A 22,656-nucleotide genomic window follows, 5' to 3' on the forward strand; every position below is an offset into this window, starting at 1 on the left:
CCAGAAAAAAGCCATTAGTGCGCAAATGCCACAAATTATCTTGCCTACAATTCACAAAACAGCACAGAGACAAGCCTCAAAACTTCTGAAAAAAGATAATTTGGAGTGATGAGACCAAAATTGAACTTTTTGACCACAACCATAAACATTACATTTGGAGTGAGGTCAACAAGGCCTATGATGAAAGGAACACCATTCCTACAGTAGAGCACGAAGTTAGATCATTGATGTTTTGGGGATGTGTGAGCTACAAAGGCACAGGAAACTTAGTCAAAGTTGAAGGAAAGCTGAAATGCAGCATGTTATCAGAAAATACTGGAGGCAAATTTGCACTCATCAGCTCAGAAGCTGGGCATGGGACGGACTTGGCTGTTCCAACATGACAACGATCCAAAACACAAGGCCAAGTTGACCGGTCATTGGCTACAGCAGAACAAAGTGAAGGTTCTGGAGTGGCCATCTCAGTCTCCTGACCTCAATATCATTGAGCCACTCTGGGGAGATCTCAAACACGCAGTTCATGCTAGACAGCCCAGGAATTTACAGGAACTGGAGGTTTTTTTTTGCCAAGAGAGGGCAGCTTTAACATCTGAGAAAATACAGAACCTCATCCACAACTACCACAAAAGACTTCAAGCTGTCATTAATATTAGAGGGGCAATACACGGTATTAAGAAATGGGGTATGTGAACTTTTGATCAGGGTCATTCGGATGTTTTGGGTTGTCATTATGATTTTAAAAAAGAAAACACAATAGTTTGAGAATAAATGGCTTCACCAAACCACTAACCATGAGTGGAGAAAAAGTTTTGCTGTTATAGAAAGCTTACAACCTGTATTGACCACACGGCCACCTCAACACCATCGGAGCTACTGCAAACCTCGACCTACTGTCTCCTTCCCCATAATCCTGTAGAATGCAAGCCCACAAGGGCAGGGTCCTCTTCCCTCTGTACCAGTCTGTCATTGTTAGTTTGTTTACTGTAAGTGATATTTGTATTTTGATGTAACCCTTTCTCATGTACAGCACCATGGAATTAATGGTGCTATATAAATAAATAATAATAATAAATCATTCATATTCTCTGAAAAAAAGGCTAAGAAATAGTGATGAGCGAGTATACTCGTTGCTCGGATTTTTCCGAACACGCTCGGGTGGTCTCCGAGTATTTGTTAGTGTTCGGAGATTTAGCTTCCTTGCCGCAGCTAGATGATTTGCGACTACTAGACAGCTTGATTACATGTGGGGATTCCCTAGCAACCAGGCAACCCCCACATGCACTTAGGCTGTTTAATAGCGGTAAATCAAACAGCTGAATCAACAAAAACTAAATCTCCGAGCAGTCATAAATACTCGAAGATCACCCGAGCGTGCTTGGGAAAACCCGAGCAAGGAGTATATTCGCTCATCATTACCAAGAAAGCAAAAATTCTGCCGGGGTATGTAAACTTTTGAGCACAATTGTAGATAGAGCGCCCTTCTGACACCATAGCTTTTGTTAGGCCTAGCACGTATTCACTGTTTTTGTACCTTATTTGTTTGCCATTTGTATAGGGTCCATTTTTAGTACATACGTAATAAAGGCTATATTTTAATATAAAGAGATTTTCTCCATTAGCTATCATTATACTGCCCCATAAATAAAAATATCTCCCATTCTGATCCCCTGAATAAGTAATTGTTGTGCCACCTGCACAAAATATCCCCCCTACACTTCCCCGTTCCATAATATCCCCCACACACACTGCCCCTCTGTAAAATATTCCCCACACACGTCCTCTCAGCAAAATATGCCCCCATACACTCTGCCCGTCTGCAAAATATTCCCCACATACTGCCCCTCAGCAAAATATTCCCCTGTACACACTGCCCCTCTGAAAAATATCCCTCACACCATACACGCACTGCCCCTCTGCAAAAATCTCCCCCACACATACACTGCCCCTCTGCAAAATATCCCCCCTACACCATACCTCCCAACCATCCCGGATCCAGCGGGACTGTCCCGATTTTGACAGTCAGCCCCGCGATCCCGGGCAGGACATTAGTTGTCCCGCACTGGTTGGGAGGTGTGTGTATCACCCGGTCAGCTCCCTGAGCCCCTGCACCCGCAGAGCAGCATATTGGCTGCTCTGTGCACACAGGACCTGTGATGAAGTCACAGGATGGGAGGAGTCAGGGGGTCACATGATCGGGAGGACCTCCGTGTACAGGACTCTGCTGGTTTTGTCATGGCGCAGGAGGAAGGTAAGCGTATGTGTGAGGTCAGGAGGTGTTTACAGTGTGAATGTAGCATAGCCGTGTGTGTATGGATCGGAGCAGCGTGTGAAAGGTGTATGGAGCGGAGTCATGTGTGTAAGACGTGTACGGAGCAAAGCTACGTGTGTACGAGGTGTATGGAGCGGAGCAGCGTGTGAAACGTGTATGGAGCGGAGTCGTGTAAGACGTGTACGGAGCGGAGCCACGTGTGTACGAGGTGTACAGAGCAGAGCCACGTGTGTACGAGGTGTGCTGAGCAGAGCCATGTGTGTACAAGGTATACGGAGCAGAGCAGCGTGTGTAATGTGTATGGAGCGGAGCCGTGTGTGTACAAGGTGTATGGAGCAGAGCCGTGTGTGTACAAGGTGTATGGAGCGGAGCCATGTGTATACGAAGTGTACGGAGTGGAGCCGTGTGTGTACGAGGTGTACGGAGCGGAGCCGTGTGTGTATAAGGTGTACGGAGTGGAGCCGTGTGTGTACGAGGTGTATGGGGAGGAGCCGTGTGTGTATGAGGTGTATGGAGCGAAGATGTGTGTGCAAGGTATACGGAGCGGAGCAGCGTCTGCAATGTGTATGGAGCAGAGCCGTGTGTGTACGAGTTGTACGAAGTGGAGCCGTGTGAGTATGAGGTGTATGGAGCGGAGCCGTGTGTGTACGAGGTGTACGGAGTGGTGCCATGTGTGTGCAAGGTATACTGAGCGGAGCAGCGTGTGCAATGTGTATGGAGCGGAGCCGTGAGTGTACGAGGTGTACGGAGTGGTGCCGTGTGTGTACGAGATGTATGGAGCGGAGCCATGTGTGTATGAGGTGTACGGAGCGGAGCCATGTGTGCAAGGTATACGGAGCAGAGCAGCGTGTGCAATGTGTACGGAACGGAGCTGTGGTGTACGAGGTGTACGGAGCAGAGCCGTGTGTGCAAGGTATACGGAGCGGAGCAGTGTGTGCAATGTGTACGGAGTGGAGCAGTGTGTGTACGAGATGTATGGAGAGGAGCCGTATGTGTATAAGGTGTACTGAGCAGAGCCGTGTGTGTGCAAGGTATACGGAGCGGAGCAGCGTGTGCAATGTGTATGGAGTGGAGCCGTGAGTGTACGAGGTGTACGGAGTGGAGCCATGTGTGTATGAGGTGTATGGAGCGGAGCCGTGTGTGCATGAGGTGTACGGAGAAGAGCCGTGTGTGTATAAGGTGTATGGAGCGGAGCCGTGTGTGTACGAAGTGTATGGAGTGGATCCGTGTGTGTACGAGGTGTATGGGGAGGAGCCGTGTGTGTATGAGGTGTATGGAGAGGAGCCATGTGTGTATGAGGTGTACGGAGCGGAGCCATGTGTGCAAGGTATACGGAGCGGAGCAGCGTGTGCAATGTGTACGGAGCGGAGCTGTGGTGTACAAGGTGTACGGAGCAGAGCCATGTGTGCAAGGTATACGGAGCGGAGCAGCGTGTGCAATGTGTACGGAGTGGAGCAGTGTGTGTACGAGATGTATGGAGAGGAGCCGTATGTGTATAAGGTGTACGGAGCAGAGCCGTGTGTGTGCAAGGTATACGGAGCGGAGCAGCGTGTGCAATGTGTATGGAGCGGAGCCGTGAGTGTACGAGGTGTACGGAGTGGTGCCGTTTGTGTACGAGATGTATGGAGTGGAGCCATGTGTGTATGAGGTGTATGGAGCGGAGCCGTGTGTTCATGAGGTGTACGGAGAAGAGCCGTGTGTGTATAAGGTGTATGGAGCGGAGCCGTGTGTGTACGAAGTGTATGGAGTGGAGCCGTGTGTGTATAAGGTGTACGGAGTGGAGCCGTGTGTGTACGAGGTGTATGGGGAGGAGCCGTGTGTGTATGAGGTGTATGGAGCGGAGGTGTGTGTGCAAGGTATACGGAGCGGAGCAGCGTGTGCAATGTGTACGGTGCGGAGCTGTGTGTGTACGAGGTGTACGGAGCAGAGAAGTGTGTGCAAGGTATATGGAGCGGAGCAGCGTGTGCAATGTGTACGGAGTGGAGCAGTGTGTGTACCAGATGTATGGAGAGGAGCCGTATGTGTATAAGGTGTACGGAGCGGAGCCGTGTGTGCAAAGTATACGGAGCGGAGCAGCGTGTGCAATGTGTACGGAGTGGAGCCGTGTGTGTGTGAGGTGTACGGAGTGGAGCCGTGTGTGTATGAGGTGTACGGAGTGGAGCTGTGTGTGTATGAGGTGTACGGAGTGGAGCCGTGCCGTGTGTGTATGAGGTGTACGGAGCGGAGCGGTGTGTGTACGAGGTGTACGGAGCGGAGCCGCATGTGCAAAGTGTATGGAGCGCAGTCGTGTGTGTATGAGGTGTATGGAGCGGAGCCATGTGTGTACGAGGTGTATGGAGTGGAGCCGTGTGTGTACAAGATGTATGGAGAGGAGCTGTGTGTATGAGGTGTACGGAGCGGAGCCGTGTGTGTATAAGGTGTATGGAGCGGAGCCGTGTGTGTACGAAGTGTATGGAGAGGAGCCGTGTGTGTACGAGGTGTACGGAGCGGAGCCGTGTGTGTATGAGGTGTACGGAGTGGAGCCGTGTGTGTACGAGGTGTACGGAGCGGAGCCGCATGTGCAAGGTGTATGGAGCACAGTCGGGTGTGTACGAGGTGTATGGAGCGGAGTCGCATGTGTATGAGGTGTACGGAGCGGACGCTGGCTGTGTCGGATCAGAGCAGATATTGCTCCTCGCTCTCACACTTGACTGGCACAGGAGACACGGAGGTCTTTATCAGTGGCGTATCACAGCTGCAGTGACGTGAGCAGGCAGCGGCGCAGCTGGATGACACCATTCAGCGCCGTGGGAGTGGAAGCTGCCGGCTGCTGCGAGGGAGCGCGGTGAAAGGTGTGTGTGTGTAGTGATGGAGAAGGCAATGATGGGGCTGGGGTAACCATGTGTGGCCAATATACTGCCCCTCTGCAAAATATCCCCACACATACACTGCTCCTGTGATTAAAGTAACCCCATCCACCACTGCCTCTAGCAAAACTGTGTCACCTTTCACAATTGACCCGCACACATAAACAATGACAAAGCATTTGCAATCTTTGGCTCCTCCTGAAGCGCCTATCGCTGCCCGCACTGTCTCTGCTCCTCTGTGCTGGCAGCAGTGTAATGACATCAGCAGCGTGCTGCCCTTATCACACCGCTGCATGTCAGGGTGGGGGCTGACGAGCAAATGCATTCACCTCTGCCCAGTGGGCATCTGGCCAGTAGGGCAGACTTTCGGGCCGGGCCTGATATAAACTAATATATTAGTTAGTTGTTTACTGCACATTCTTCACAATAATATGAGATTAACCATAATCAGTGAATTGATGCTACGTGGTCATGCATGGAACAGTAATTTACGTGTTTAATTACCATTAAGAAACAGACAGTTCATTCCTGTTTTTGCTTCCCCACATCCTGCTCCACTGGAGCAATATATTTTCTCCATTTATCAGTTGCGTAAAAAAATTTGAAAGGTCATAATCTTTAGAGGACAGACAAAATAGACTAAGTAAATAGCTAAATATTTAAAGAGTAATCCTGACAGTTCATAATGGTTAAGCTTCACCATAAACATAGATATTAACCCCTTCACCACCTTGGGATCTTATCTTTTTGCGCTTTCGTTCTTTGCTCCCCTTCTTCCCAGAAATATAACTTTATTTTTCCATTCATATGGCCATATGAGGGCTTGATTTTTGCTGGACGAGTTTTACTTTTGACCGACACCTTTGGTTTTACCATATAGTCTACTGGAAAATGGGAAACAAATTGTGGTGAAACTGCAAAAAAAAGTGCTATTCCACAATTCCACCTTTCTTGCTAGGTAGTTCTGTCAACAAGAAAACAGAATGCTGTGATCCAATAATCTGGTGGCAAATATTTAACCCCTTTGCCCCAAAGCCTGTTTTCACCTTCCTGACCAGGCCAATTTTTACAATTCTGACCACTTTTCACTTTCTGAAGTCATAGCTCTGGAACGTTTAAATGGATCCCACTGATTCTTGTTTTCTCCTGACATATTGTACTTCATGATAATGGTAAAATTTCTTTGACATGGCTTGCGGTTCATTTGTGAAAAAAATGGAAATTTGTCAAAAATTTCGAAAATGTTGCAATTTTCAAACTTTTAATTTTTATGCCCTTAAATCAGAGTCATATCACACAAAATAGTCAAAATAGTTAATAAATAACATTTCCCACATGCCTAATTTACATCAGTACAATTTTTTAAACATTATTTTTTTGTTAGGAAGTTAGAAGGGTTAAAATTTTACCAGCAATTTCTAATTTTTACAACAAAATTTGCAAAACCATTTTTTTAGGGACCACTTCACATTTGAAATGACCTTTAGGGGACTATATGACATAAAATACTCAAAAGTCACACCATTCTAAAAACTGCACTTCTCAAGGTACTAAAAACCACATTCATGAAGTTTATTAACCCTTCAGGTGCTTCACAGGAATTTTTGGAATGTGGAAGGAAAAAATAAACATTTACGGTACTTTTCTTTCACAAAAATTTTCCTTTTGACCTATTTTTTTTACTTTTGCAAGGGTAATAGGAGAAGATGGACCAAACAATTTGCTGTGCAATTTCTATTGAGCATGCCGATACCCCTTATGTGGGAGAAAACTACTGTTTGGGCACACGACAGGGCTTGGAAGGGAAGGAGCGCCATTTGACTTTTTGAGTGTAAAATTTGCTGGAATAATTAGCGGATGCCATGACGCGTTTGGAGAGCCCCGTGCCTAAACAGTGGAAATCCCCCAAAAGTGACCCCATTTTGGAAACTATACCCCTTTGGGAACTTATCTAGATGTGTATTAAACACTCTGAACCCACAGGTGCTTCACAGAAGTTTATAACGTTAAACCGTGAAAATAAAAAAAAAACACATTCTTCCTGCAAAAATCTATTTTAAGTCCAAATTTTTTTATTTTCACAAGGGTAAGAAGAGAAAATGGACCCCGAAATTTGTGGAAAGCCCCCTATATTTCTATTAACAGATGACAGACCTGAGTGAGGGCTTGCTTTTTTGTGTATTAAGTTCTCTGATGGAAAATGGGGGAATCCGTCTCAAACCCCCAACATAGGCCCTGGGCGTGGCTACAGGGCATAGCTGGTCACCTCGTTGGACCACTTTAAGGCCATGCCAGACGGTTTTTGTTCTTTTGGTCTGCTGTAAGATACAGAGTGTCCCACTCCACTCTAAAGGGCTACAGTAAAACCAACAAGGAGCACATTAAGTGCTAACTTTGTACAACAAAAGTTCCGGCCATTCACCATCTATGACCACATTGTCTTTAAACGGAACACTCAGTTTAACCAAACATTCAGTTTAACCTGTCTTAGTAGTCACTCTCTACTTTCTCTTCCAAGGTAACACTTGGTGCCTGCATTCCTCTGACTGGCAAGGTTCCTTGTCAGGCATCACAACGGGTGATTCAAATAGTGCAAGTCCTACAGCCGGGGTCTGTGTATCCTGTGTCTGCATGGCCATGCTTGCTGGAGCTGCAGGGACTGGTGCAGCGTCTGGGATTGGAGCTGCCGGTTGCCTTTTTTGCAACGCCCCTGTTGGTTTGAGAGTGCACTTTTTCACATTGAGGGCATACCACCCCCTCTCACCCACATGCCGAGTGTAGGTCACTAGGTCTCCTGGGTGTAAATCATGATAAGGGTGGCCCTCTAGCAGGTGTGAATCCACATCCCTGAGAGTCATAAATACTCCTCATCCTGGGCTCTTTGATGAAACCCCAGCCCTTTTCAGGTCAAAGGACACTACAGTGCCCTGTCTCAGTGGACTCCGGTCAGCATGTCTACCTTTGCAGGCCTTGGCCTTCATGTTCCGCTCCTCCATTGTCCTCCACTGGGCCCTGCGCTCCTGTCCCTCTGCCTCCCTTCTGGCCACTTGCTGCCTGCAGTAGTCCCCCCAACTGAGCGATTCTAGCCAGTTTTCTCCCACTTGGGCCTCCCTTGGGATCCCCATGAAATCCATCCCCTGGTGCTCCCACCGGATAACCACTCTCTCACTATGCACCTCCTGGGAAATGAGTTCCGGCTGCAGAGGAGCTGCCAGTCTATCTCCGATGTCTGCTGTCCGGTTCCAGGCTAAGTTTTCAAATATCTGGCCCCGTTTTAGGGCTGGCAGGGTTTTAAGGGCCCAACTAAGGTCTCCTCGGCCACCGGAGCAACGTTGGTACCTATTTCCTCTCCGGTGCCAGTCTCCTTCTCCACTGCTGGTCGCGAGGCCACCCTCCGTTCAGACACCTTTTTCTGCAGGGCCACTTTCCACTTTGGATCGCAGTAAGCTGCATCTCCAGAACCTGGCGACCTAGCTCCTGCACCTCGACTCCAAGGAGCTCCGGGTCCACCACGGGCAGCTGGTCCGAGTCCTCCTGTCGGCTGGGGGAGTCCACCGCTTCCACCCCATGCTCCGGAGCCTTCCATCCACCGTTCGCCATGGTGCTCACCATGGTGTTGCGTCTCCTGCAGCACACTTACCCGTGCATCCGCACGTGCTCCTTCTGTCCTCCACCCTTCGTGAGCGGATCCTTCTTTTCCTGCCAGCCATGCCAGGAGGCGGATCCCTCTGGCTGATGGACAAGTTCATTTTGCACTGAAGTCTTTACAGTGGGCAGGCACGGCTTTCACACCTTTCGGTAACCCAGCCCATGACAGGCGCACGGGACCCTTTTTAGCGGATCCGTCCATCCAGTTCGTGATGCCAAAATGGAGTGCCCGCCAGGGCCGTGGGGTACTCAGAGCCAGGTCAGTCGGTTCTTCAGGGAAATTGTCATGGCAGCAGTGACCTGGTCCGTGGCCCTGGGCATCCAATGAAATTGAAATGAAAGGGGAAATAAAAGTTTATAGGGGATTTGTTTGTGATGCCACCAGTGGGGCTCGGCAATAGGGAAATGGCCGACGCTGCGGTTCAGGTCCTCTGGGGCAGTTGGTAATGCAGCAGGGATGTTACAGCTCTCCACAGGTAGAGCTAGGCCCCAGGGCAGTTAATGAGTAAAAGTCAATGATGGTGGATGTTGTGGTTCAGGGTAGGTGATGCAATAAATAATTCTGAGAACACAGCAGGGTGCAGTTTCCATACTTTACTCACAGTTCTTATATGCAGTCCCCAGCCGGGTGCTGTGTCCTTCGAGTCTGTGGTCCAAACAGCTCTCAGGTAAATTGGGGTTCACTTTACCGAGACCCCCTTTTTTATGTGCCTTCCCTGGCCATCTCTCTGTGCTGGCTTTGCCCTCCTGCCCTGCATCTCACACACAGTGTTCCAAGCCAGCAGCCTCGGATCCTGTCGTGTGACGTCCTCCTGGTCCCCTTGATCCTATGTGGCTGCCTTTTTGGTGAATATGTGTGGAAGTGGCTGTGGCACGTACAGTTACCACAGCCTCTGGCTTGCTAGCTGAGCCTTGTAGTTCTCCAACCAACTACAGTCGGCGTGGATTCGGGCGCCCAGGGTGGATCCCTCACTTCCCTGGCCCCTAGGACTCCTTCTCTCAGGAGCTTTCCACTTCACTTCACGTCTCCTCTCCTCAACTCCTCCTCACAAACTCCTTCCTGACTAACTAACTCCTCCCTTTTACTGTCACTCTCTCCACCCACACTCTCTACCTAGTTCCCCCTCCAGCCAGAGGTGTGGCCCTCCCTCAATAGGGTCCACCCATATTCCCTGGCCTGGAGTGATGTAGTGTTGGATGCTAGTATGGGTCTTGTGTAGTGCCCCCCTCCTCACCCAAGAGCGGAGTACCACACCTCTGGCTGAGGTGCAGTACCTCTGTGGCATCTGGACCCTCAGGGGAGCCACACATGTACGGTGCATGTCAGGAAGGGGTTAAGAAGGAACTGCACTTTGAGTCTGCAAGTGTCATTTTATTTTGTCAGAATCCTGTAGAATGTAAGCCCTCGTGGGCAGGGTCCTCTCTCCTTCTGTACTTGTGTGTGGCTTGTATTGCTGTGTTTATTGTACTTGTCTATGTATGCCCCTTTTCACATGTACAGTGCCATGGAATAAATGGCGCTGTAATAATAATAATAATAACAATAATAATTGTGTAGTCTTCTGTGTAACAAGTGTTTTACCTTGTATGAGAGCTCATTCAGTTCAAGACAACTCAGCTCTGCTGTATAATATCTGCCACGTTGCTGCAGCTTGTGTTTGTGACCAAAAAAGTGAATGCGGAGTCCTGAACTGCATGACCTCAATTATCGCAGAATTCACTAATCAAGTATTATAAAACAGATTTTAAAAAACAGACAACTTCAAAATAAAATGTTATAAATCAAAATAAATGTAAATACTTTTATGTCCAAAGCAGGCTAAAGTATTCCAGGAATAATATCTATACCTACATATCAATAAACAAAAAAAAAGTCATACTTTATCGATCTTTTCTTCACATGCTGTCTACCTACAATTACTGGTTGAATACAGTGGTCACATGGCTAGGCAGCGCAGGCCATAGTCAGCTGCAGGGTAGTAAAGAGGCCAATGGGGGAAGCCCTGGAATTGGAATGGTGGGGTTAATAGGATGAATATGACTGTTTTTTATTACATTATGTTTTTAAATATTTTTTTTATGGAAGGCCAAACCATTTTTTTTTTGTTTTAAAAAATAATGCTATCAATAGAAATTGTTAATGTTTTATTGGATAAGTTCGGTTATGTATAACAGATCATACTGTAGTACAAGAGTAGCACTGCCTATATACTGAGCATAGGAGTGGTGCATCATATTGGTTATCAATTTTCTGTTTGTAGTTTTGAGAAAACTGAAAGGAGACTATGATCCTTCTAAAGACATTGAGGAAATGAAGCGGGAAAAGGAGGAAGCAGCAAGTGAAAAGAAAGTTTCTATTATTCAGCTTTTTAAATCCCCAAATTACAGACAGCCGCTCCTAGTCTCACTGGTACTACACATGTCTCAGCAGTTTTCTGGAATCAATGGGGTAAGTTCTTGTTTGTTATCGGGAGTTGATAATTCGTAAAAAAGCTATTAACTTAAAAATGTTTACTGATGCACAATCCTTGTGGTTACAGTTTCTGAAGTTCACAACTGTGTTTTGAATTTCATTTTTTCTGTTCCATATAGCAACATTAAAAATTTAATTTAAACTGATGGATCCCTAATATGACCGACATAAATACTGCTCAATTTGACTTATCAAATTGACTTATTTTTGTGAAAATGTTTGGCGCAAAGTAAGCCAACTAAAAAGTGGTGTCAATTTAGACTAGTCTTAAAATTAGACAGATTTATGAAACTGCGTGACTCTCTGTGATAAATTTGGCACATTTTAAGTTTTTCTAAATTTGTAAGGTATTATGGTAGTTAGAATTGACAAAGATGTGTGCCAACTATAATCAGTCATAGGTCATATAAATACAGCAGATGCCTCATTAATGACATATTGGAATTACACTTTATTTACAGCATAGTTGCATAACTGGCATGTAAACCATAAATCTTCATCTTTTATTAGATTTTCTACTATTCAACAAGCATTTTTTATAAAGCTGGAATTAGCCAACCAGTGTATGCCACTATTGGAGTTGGTGCAGTGAACACAATTTTCACGGTTGTTTCGGTAAGTCTTTTTCATCATTATTTATGGAATCTATTCACCATATCAGATTATTTCCAAATGCTTGTGATTATTTGTACATGCTGAGAGGGGGGATTATCAGCAACCTACAGTTGACATAGTGCAACTTTAGGATCCTTCATATCTTTCTTCTTTTAACATCCTAAATGTGTCCAACTATAGAGGCCTGTGTGTCTGCTCTGGAGCCAACATACATGAGTATCCTATGCAAAGCAATGAAAAGCACTGGATGTTGGTATTAGGCCGGGTTCAGATGAGCGTACGAAAAATTGATTTTCATGCATATTGACATCCTTACTCCATCTGTGTGTGTTTTTTTACATTTGTGTGGCATTCGCATTTAAGCATGAATTAAAATGTACAAGATCAAATACAGTTGCTTATGTTAATAATGGGAATGTATCCATAAAAATGGGATGCAATGCAGATGATCTGTATGGGATCTGTTTCTTTTTTTTTTTTGTGCATACACAGACTTGAATAGGTGAGTCTCATCCAAACGAAAATAGTGCATACTTGGATTTTTTGCACATGGACACTTTGGATCTGATTCATCAAAGCTTTCATGCCAGAATACTTGAGTTAAAATCTTTGAAAACTTGTAAAATTTAGGCGCAACTTTTAGATGCATCTAAATTTTGCGACTTTTGTTGTCTTCCCATCATTTCCATTTCGGCAGAGCTAGGGCGGGAAGTCACAGCCTGTCTAATTTATGATGAGCTGTGGTGTTCCCATAGCCAGATATCTCACTCTAGTACCTGACTGAGATTTTTGGAGTAGCACACGGAGGTGCCCTCCACTTGTCAGACGCGCCATATTATGCAGAGGCTTGCACGACTTGATGAATCAGGTCCATAGTCCATGTGAAAAAACTGGCATGTCAACTTCCCTATTAAATAACATTGGTGAGGGTGCTGTCCTACTTTAACTCTGACAACGCAGGTCCATATACTACACTCCTTTAATTAAGCCCATAGGCTCATAAAAACGATGTGGAGAAGAAAAGATTCCCTAGGTGTACCTTGACGTACACCTTGACGTGGTTGGAAGACTTTTGCACTCTTTGATCAAGTATTTCCGATGAAGGTCTATACAAAACAAAACGTTAAATTGTAGATTGCCAATAAATCTGTTATGCGTTCAAATTATCCTTAGTGCCAGGTTTATTGCTACTATTGGATTACAGATTGGTGCCCTACCTGAGCACCAGAATCACTCACCAGGAATGCCGTATATCTCTTTTCTACAGAAGAAGCTTAGATATTCATGGTTACAACCACTAAATAACTAGCTTTCACTGTATGAGTGGTCATAACAATGGATACCCACGCAACTGAATTACCCTGCACTTGGTTTAAGTGGCATAGCGAATCAGAAGAACTTTAATTCATTTCTAATTGGATGTATTTGGTAATAATATTATTATTTACACCTACTACATATTGAGATATGATCTTGGAGATGGGAATACCCCTTTAAATATTTATTAACAGTTATGAGTTTTTAGAGCAAAACATGAAACATATTAACTGTTGCCTGGCGCACACTTGTTGATAAATTTGGGACGTCATTGGTGTACATTACACTCACTTTACTATTTTATGCCACATATTATTCAGACCCGGCACTCATTAGTAATAAATCCAGTGTAATTTATATCTCTAAAGGTATACTTTCTAGACACAACATCTGTTCTTTTTGGAATAAATAACAAAATGATTTGTGTCCAAATTTTTGGCACAAGTAATGCCATAATTCTGGCACAACAGTAATGGTAAATCTGATTCTGCCTTATTTATTATGCTTTAGTTTACCATTGTTAGCCCAGAAAAATTGTGCCATATTGCAGCAACTAAGAGGGCAGGGAGCTGTCTGTTTGCTCTGATTAATCTAGGACAGAAAGTGAGCAAGAAAGAGTGCTGCGGAAATAGGCCAGGTACATTGCTGACATAGGTTCGCCTGGCACATCGCTGCTGTATTTCAGCCTGTAAGCATTTCTAGCTTAGCACACAAGGTTGAGCGCAAATCAAACGCTGACATCGACAAAATTGCATTAACAACTTGGCAGCCCATTATTTATTACCGAACAAGCTAGGTAATATTTGAATAGTTAAAAGTAGAAAGCACCGACAGAATCGAGAAGAGCTCTGTATGTGTTATGTAAGCTGGCTATCCGCTCTCCTGGCATGCCAATTTTAGTTAATCATTGTATTTCGCATACACTAAGAATTCGTAAAAAAAAAAAGTGTTAACAGAACTGTTTTGTGCCATTCTTCTGTAATTCCGCTTAGAAAATTATAAATCGCCCTCCAACTGAGTATGACGGGCCAGGCTGTAGCCCTGCACACTGTCACACTACCCAATTAGTGTCACATTGTGTATGGTCCAAGGGAAAGGTAACACCCAGTTGCCAATTTATTCATACATTTCTAGGAGAAATAAAAGAAGAATAACATAAGACATAGTAATTAGAAAAGTTGAAGAATTCATGGGAAATACAAGTACTTAATAAAACAAATATGTTAGAGGGGTTGACTGATCTACTTTAGACGCACAATAATCATAAAGAGATTTTCAGGTGAAAATAAGTTCTCTTATCTAGAAGATAAGACTGGTAGGGGTATGGAACCCAAAACAGCACTTTAATCCTGATAGAACAGAAAAAGCTGAGCACAGTTCTTACAGACCCATGATTAATGGAGATAAAAGTACCCAGGTCTGTTAACTGGTGCAAACCCCCACGAATCAATGATTTATCACCTATTCTGGGGATAGGCGATAACTTGTTCTCATCAGATAACTCCCTTTAAATTAAACTAGCTGTAAATGTTTAAAAAATACTTTCCAGTGTGTTTAGGTATGTGTGGAAAAATGCTTTAATAAGATTGCTTTAAAAATAGAAGTGTTAATAGTTTATTTTTAGCCATTAAAGGGAACCTGTCACCCCCAAAATCGATGGTGAGCTAAGCCCACCAGCATCAGGGGCTTATCTACAGCATTCTGGAATGTTGTAGATAAGCATCAGATGTATCCTGAAAGATGAGAAAAAGAGGTTATATTATACTCACCTGGGCGGGCGGTTCGATCCGATGGGCGTCGCGGTCTGGGGCCTCCCAACTTTGTACGATGACGTCCTCGTCTTGTCTGCATGCTGCGGCTCCGGCGCAGGCGTACTTTGTCTGCGCTGTTGAGGGCAGAGCAAAGTACTGCAGTGCGCAGGTGCTGGGCCTCTCTGACCTTTCCCGGTGCCTGCACACTGCAGTACTTTGCTCTGCCCTCAACAGGGCAGACAGTACGCCTGCGCCGGAGCCGAAACATGAAAACAAGAAGAGGACGTCATCCTATGAAGTTGGGAGGCCCCGGACCGGACCGAACCATGACGCCCATCGGACCGGACTGCAGCGGGACCACCCCTGGGTGAGTATAATCTAACCTCTTTTTCTCATCTTTCAGGATACATCGGGGGCTTATCTACAGCATGACAGAATGCTGTAGATAAGCCCCTGATGCCGGTGGGCTTAGCTCACCCTCTATTTTAGGAGTGACAGGTTTCCTTTAACAAAATGCTAAGAGAATGAACAAAAGAGAAATCTAAGGGTGTGTCCACGTTCAGGATTGCATCAGGATTTGGTCAGGATTTTCCATCAGTATTTGTAAGCCAAAACCAGGAGTGGGTGATAAATGCTTAAGTGGTGCATATGTTTCTATTATACTTTTCCTCTAATTGTTCCACTCCTGGTTTTGGCTTACAAATACTGATGGAAAATCCTGACCAAATCCTGATGCAATCCTGAACGTGGACACATACCCTAAGTCAAATCAATATTTGGTGTAACCTGTCTTAAAAAATGAATCAATTCTTCTAGGTACACTCGCACAAAGTCAAGGAATTTGTAAGATTATAGTGAGCTGTATGAGTAACCAATTCTACCAAACGGGATAATGATCATCATTTTCATATGTTGGTTAAAAGACAGTCATTAACTGAAGCAGCAGTATGGGAGGCTTGAAAGTAGGTGAGGAACAGTCAGACTCTTTTTTTTTTTTTTTTTTTTTTAACAAAGGTGAGATTGTGGAAGACAGTTTGATGTCACAGGTTATACACTATGGCTAGACTGAGCACAGCAACAAGACACACGGTAGTTATACTGCTTAATTAATATCTCTCCCAGGCAGTTTTCAAAGCTATTCAAGCTCTTTTGGAGCATCACCAAGAAGAGCAACATGATGACTGTAGACACCATGGCCTGCCAAGGAAACTTATTATTATTATTTATTTATATAGCACCATTGATTCCATGGTGCTGTACATGAGAAGGGGTTGCATCAAAATACAAATATCACTTACAGTAAACAAAACTAACAATGACAGACTGGTACAGAGGGAAGAGGACCCTACCCTTGCTGGCTTACATTCTACAGGATTATGGGGAAGGAGACAGTAGGTCAGGGGTTGCAGTAGCTCCGATGGTATTGAGGTGGCCATGTGGTCATTACAGGCTGTAAGCTTCTTTGAAGAGGTGGGGTTTCAGGTTTCCTTTGAAGGATCCAAAAGTAGTGGATAACCGGACGTGCTGGGGCACTGAATTCCAGAGGATGGGTGATATTCGGGAGAAGTCGTGGAGGCGATTGGGTGAGGAGCGAATAAGCGTGGAGGAGAGGAGGAGGTCTTGGGAGGACCGGAGATTACGTGAGGGAAGATATTGAGAGATTAGTATGGAAATATACAGAGGAGAAAGGTTATGGATGGCTTTGTAGGTCAGTGTTAGTAATTTAAACTGGATACGCTGGGAAATTGGGAGCCAGTGAAGGGATTTACAAAGAGGGGAAGCAGGAGTGTAGCGAGAAGAGAGATTAATTAGTTGGGCAGCAGAGTTAAGGATGGACTGGAGGGGTGTGAGAGTATTAGAAGGTAGGCTACAGAGGAGTATGTTGCAGTAGTCGAGGCGGGAGATGATTAGGGCATGCACGAGCATTTTGGTAGAGTGTGGGTTGAGGAAAGGACGGATTCTGGAAAAATAGCTGGAGGCGACAGGAGGTGGCGAGAGCTTGGATGTGCGGTTTGAAGGACAGGGTGGAGTCAAGGGTTACTCCGAGGCAGCGGATTTTGGGGACAGGGGAAAGTGTGATTTCATTTATTTTGATAGATAGATCAGGTAGGGAAGATATGCGTGATGGAGGAAAGATAATGAGTTCAGATTTGTCCACATTGAGCTTGAGGAAGCGAGAGAAGAAGGAGGATATGGCTGATAGACACTCTGGGATTCTGGAGAGCAGAGAGGGAGACATCTGGGCCCGAGAGGTAGATCTGAGTGTCATCGGCATATAGATGGTACTGGAAGCCATAGGACCTTATGAGTTGTCCCAGGCCGGGTGTATAGATTGAGAAGAGTTAAGGTACCTTCACACTAAGCGACTTTGCAGCGAGAACGACGATCCGTGACGTTGCAGCGTCCTGGATAGCGATCTCGTTGTGTTTGACACGCAGCAGCGATCTGGATCCCGCTGTGATATCGTTGGTCGGAGCTAGAAGTCCAGAACTTTATTTCGTCGCTGATCACCCGCTGTCATCGCTGGATCGGTGTGTGTGACACCGATCCAGCGATGTGTTCACTTGTAACCAGGGTAAATATCACGTGTGACGTCACCGCTGTGCTCTGCTTTACGGCCGGCCTTCGCTGACACATTCAGTGCAGGGAAGCCGCCGGCGGGGGACGTGACAGACATCAGAAGGTGAGTATGTAGTGGTTTTGTTTTACTTTTACAATGGTAACCAGGGTAAATATCAGGTTACTAAGCGCGGCCCTGCGCTTAGTAACCCGATGTTTACCCTGGTTACCCGGGTGCTGCAGGGGGACTTCGTCATCGTTGAAGACAGTTTCAATGATGCTGAAGTCGTTCCCCTGATCGTTGGTCGCTGGAGAGAGCTGTCTGTGTGACAGCTCCCCAGCGACCACACAACGACTTACCAACGATCACGGCCAGGTCGTATCGCTGGTCGTGATCGTTGGTAAGTCGTTTAGTGTAACGGTACCTTAAGGGTCCTAGGACAGAGCCTTGGGGGACTTAGTACTTAGTGCTGCAGATGAAAAACACACCATGCTTAGTTTTTTTAAATAAGAAAAAGTCCAGCATTGACATCAGTTGAGAATTGGCAACAATCAGTGAGAATCAGCTACTGTTTGGATAAGTCTGGCCAGAAGTGGTCCTCATGGAAATATTGCAGCCAAAAAGTGGTACCTTTGACAAGGAAACAAGGTCTAGCAGAAAAATAGCAGCAGGTGCTATGGACTGATGAGTCAAAATTTGAAATATTTGGCTGTAACATAAGCAAGTTTATTCCCTGAAGGGCTGGAGAGGGGTTACAGTAATGAGTGCAAGCAAAAGTGACTCATCATGGAAGTTCCTTGCAAATTTGGTGCTACATTTCAGAAAAAAGAGTTCCAAGAAGCATTGTTTCTCCCTGTGGAGAATGACATGTTAAGCAGGCGGAGACCCCTGTGGGAAAGATACAAATTGTCTCTTCAGAGAGGAAGAGGACTAGAACTCTAGTGCCACCTATTGGAAGTAGCAATCCTGAAAGTCAATGTCGACCCTTTAACGAGCCTTGTCACATGAAGGAGATATTTCCCACAGGAGCATTGCGGCTTTAAGTCTCCTCATCTCGGCATGCTTAACATGTCATCTCTGTAAGGAGAAACGATACTGCTTGGATCAAGGTCAGATGCCTCTCACACAGCCAAACCAGATCTCATACTTTGCACTGACGAGGGGCAGTACCCCGAAACACAGTGTCTGCAAATTGAGATATTAGAATGGGTTTTAGCCTGCCTAAGTGATGTGGCAAGGCTCGTTAAAAGGTCGACATTAACTTTTAGGATTACTACTTCTAATAGGTGGCACTAGAGTTCTAGTCATCTTCCTCTCTGAAGAGACAATTAGCAAATAGAGTTGAGAATTACATCAGAATTAATAGTGTCCTCAATACAGGCAGATGCATTACTATCCGGGAGGCATCTGATTGGCACCAAATTTATTCTGCAGCAAGACAAAAACCCCAAACATACAATCACTGTCACTAAGAAATATCTTCAGCATAAAGAATAACAAGAACAAGAATAGCAAGAACTCCTGAAAGTGATGATATGATCCCCACAGAGGCTGAACTCAACTGGGATTACATGAAGAGACAGAGGGATTGGATCAAGCGTACATCCATAGATCTGTAGTTACTTCCGCAAGATGTTTGAAACTATCTTTTTGCTGAGTCCCTTGAAAAACTGTATGTAAGTATACTCAGAAGAATTAATGGTGTTTTGAAGACAAAGGGCGGCCACACTAAATATTGATTCTCTTTTGCTCATTCACTTTGCATTTTGTTTATTGATACAAATAAACTATTAACACTTCTAATTTTTAAAGAATTCTTACATTGTATTACATTACACTTTTATCACAACCCCCTAAAACTTTTGCACAGTAATGTAGATATTAAACAAAAACATTAAACTGAGGTGTTTCTAACAGCCATGCAAACTCCACAGACATACTTAGGTAGCAGTATCCAACATATCGAGGAGCTCAGTGTCATAGGCTGCTACCTTTGTTACAAGACAGTTTGCAAAAATGTATGATCTGAACAAGAGTTCTTAATCATGAAAATATCAACTTTCATGATATATTTTTACATGGACCTACAATAGAAGTCTTTATTTCTTGAACTATGGATTCAGCTGGAGAACACTTCCTCGCCTGCGTATTTACATGCTACACAACACCTATGTGTCCGGTGAGCCAGCATTGTTTTACTCTATCTAGAATGCGTAACCCGGGCCGCTAACTTTTGGCAAACAATCATAATTACAATGTTGTGCATTCTTCATATCTTACTTTGCAATTTTGAAATAAACTTGTAAATGTTTATTTGAGTTCCTCCATACGATTTGCACAAGGCCGGGTTATGTGAAAGTGTATATTTCAGACATCACACATTCTAGGGTGTCTCTCTTTTGAGTCTGGGTCTGCAACACAACTGTATCAAAATTTGTGATAAAACTGTGCCAACCACAGTGGGGTATGTGGTATTTTATTGGGTTACAGTAGAATAAAGAAATGTAAAAACAGTAGCATTCATATAAAAACCCAGATACAAAGCTATAAAATGAACTACCGGTAATTATAAAACAATTTATTAGTCTAAAATATAAATATCACATAAACAGCAACAACCTGGCATTATGAATAAAGCCTCTGAACGTCAAGCATCAAAACTAAAAACTTGATTATAAAATTAAGGTGAACATGAAAAAGCGCAAAAGAGGTACAGGAAAAATACTTCACATGATGGTCTTAATATTAGGACATTTTCTAGTTCTGTGTCTATGTATAAATGTCCTTGCTGACGTTTTCCCGCTATATTATTTTTATGCCAATGTAACTTTTAACTCAAAACAGTATCACCTCCTGCATTGTGGTCAGTGCCATTTTATGTACGTAAGTGACAATATGCAATTTTCCAGTATCTGATTTGTCTAAAGATGTTATATGTAAGGAAAATGTATAATAAAGATGACAAGTAGATTTCTATTGGCCACTTTCTGAATTCTCTGGGAGCTCAGTCCATGATGAAGGGGTGTCTTTTTTAACATATCTATTACGTTACTTTAGAAGACTTGAGTACCGGTGACAGAATAGTGACATATGCTACTTTACAGGTGTTCCTTGTGGAGAGAGCTGGAAGAAGATCCCTTTATATCATTGGTTTGGCAGGAATGTGTATTTGTGCTGTAATCATGACGATTGCTCTAGCTTTGCTGGTAAGATCAATATGAGAAACGTTAGTCCACCTCTTTATTTTACAGACAGATTTTAGTCAAAATCAGCTAAGAGTGATCATCAGTAAAGGCTTAAACGTATACAACTTCTTTATGTCTTCCAGCACAGCCATTCTGGGATGAGCTATCTATGTATGGTTGCCATCTTTCTCTTTGTAATATTCTTTGAAGTTGGACCTGGTCCTATTCCATGGTTCATTGTTGCTGAGCTTTTCAGCCAAGGTCCAAGGCCTGCAGCTATGGCGGTATCTGGATTCTGCAACTGGACATGTAACTTCATCATTGGAATGTGTTTCCAATACATCGCAGTGAGTATAAAACCAACATTTATTCTACATCTAGTGCAGGGATGGGGAACACTTTCCTGCAAAGGGCCATTTGAATATTTATTCGATTATTCGCAGACCATACAATATTATCAACTGCTATAATTGGTCAAACATTTTATTAACTTACACCTGATGTGGTGGCCGAAACTGCTTCTCTTTGGTGTTATTGATGATGATCCTACTCACAATTACTTTTCCAGGTTTGAGTGGCTCAGTCTGGAGCACAACCACTTTTTGATATGATAAGTTTTGAATAGCACTGCTGGCAGCAGTAAGTTTCAAATACAGATGCATATTTCAATGCATGTCTCATCAAAGTGGGAAATTCATTTTTGCTCATGAAACATTTATAGAACTTCAGCAGTGAGAGGTCCTCTGTATACATCACATGGAGAAACGGAGACTGCTGTCTACATTATATAGGAGATACTGAGACTGCTGTATATACGTCACATAGGAGATGCTGACACTGCTGTATATATCACACACAGTGACATGTAAAAGTTTGGGCATCTCTGGTCAAAATTACTGTTATTGTGAGCAGTTAAGAAAGTTGAAAATGAAATTATCTCTAAAAGGCCTACAATTAAAGATGACACATTTCCTTTGCATTTTAGGCAAAAACAAATATATATTGTCATTTTTTTTTTTTTTCATTTTAAAAAGTACAAAAAGGAAAATGGGCCAGTGCACAAGTTGGGCACCCTTGGAGACTTGTGTGCCCAGAGTACTTTGATTAAGGTTTCAGACCTTAATTAGCTTGGGTTATAACTTGCTCTTTATCATCATTAGAAAAGGCCGTGTGGTGCAAATTTCCCAGTTTTATAAAAAACCAGCCTCCTCTAACCTTTTGACAACAGCAGCCATGGGTTCTTCTAAGCAGCTGCATAGCACTCTGAAAATGAAAATAGTAGAGAACCACAAAGCAGGAGAAGGCTATAAGAAGATAGCAAAACGTTTTCAAGTTGTTCTTTCCTTAGTTCAAAATGTAATTGAGAAATGGCAGTTAACAGGAACAGTGAAGGTTAAGGTCTGTAAGGCCAAGCAAAATTTCAGTGAGAGCTACTTGTAGGATTGCTACAGAGGCAAATCAGAACCCCTGCTTGACTGCAAAAAGAACTTCAGAAAGATTTATCAGACTGTGGAATTATGGTACATTGTTCTACTGTTCACAGACACCTGCACAAATGTGGCCTTCATGGAAGAGTCATCAGAAGAAAACCTTTCCTGCATCCTCATCATAAAATTCAGTGTGATAAGTATGCAAAAGAACATCTAAACAAGCCTGACACATTTTGGAAACAAGTCCTGTGTACCAATGAGGTTGAAGTAGAACTCTTTGGCCACAATGATCAAAGATAGGTGTGAAGAAATGGCACTGAATTTCAGGAAAAGAACATCTCACCAACCAGTAACTCCTTTCCGACATAGGGCGTACTAGTACGGCGATGTCGGACACCCTCCCCTTGATGTGTGCTCCGGCACTGAGCCCACATCTTTTCTGGCACATGTTAGCTGTTTTTAACATTTTGGTGTAGATACGATCTTTTGATCACCCGTTATTGCATTTTAATGCAATGTCCCGGCGACCAAAAAAACCTAATTCTGGCGTTTTGACTTTTTT

General features: G+C 44.0%; 1 protein-coding gene across 1 annotated transcript in view; it reads left to right on the forward strand.

Moving 5' to 3' along the window:
- SLC2A2 (solute carrier family 2 member 2) overlaps window positions 1–22,656 on the forward strand; it is a 117,921-nt gene that overhangs the window by 88,505 nt on the left and 6,760 nt on the right. Inside the window, exons 7-10 of the mRNA XM_077290543.1 lie at window positions 11,025–11,212; window positions 11,747–11,851; window positions 20,584–20,685; window positions 20,808–21,011. Of these exons, the coding sequence (XP_077146658.1) occupies window positions 11,025–11,212; window positions 11,747–11,851; window positions 20,584–20,685; window positions 20,808–21,011 (599 nt within the window). The remainder of the gene's footprint in view (window positions 1–11,024; window positions 11,213–11,746; window positions 11,852–20,583; window positions 20,686–20,807; window positions 21,012–22,656) is intronic.

The sequence above is a fragment of the Ranitomeya variabilis genome, chromosome 2 (assembly GCF_051348905.1).
Source record: "Ranitomeya variabilis isolate aRanVar5 chromosome 2, aRanVar5.hap1, whole genome shotgun sequence".
Taxonomy (NCBI): Eukaryota; Metazoa; Chordata; class Amphibia; order Anura; family Dendrobatidae; genus Ranitomeya; species Ranitomeya variabilis.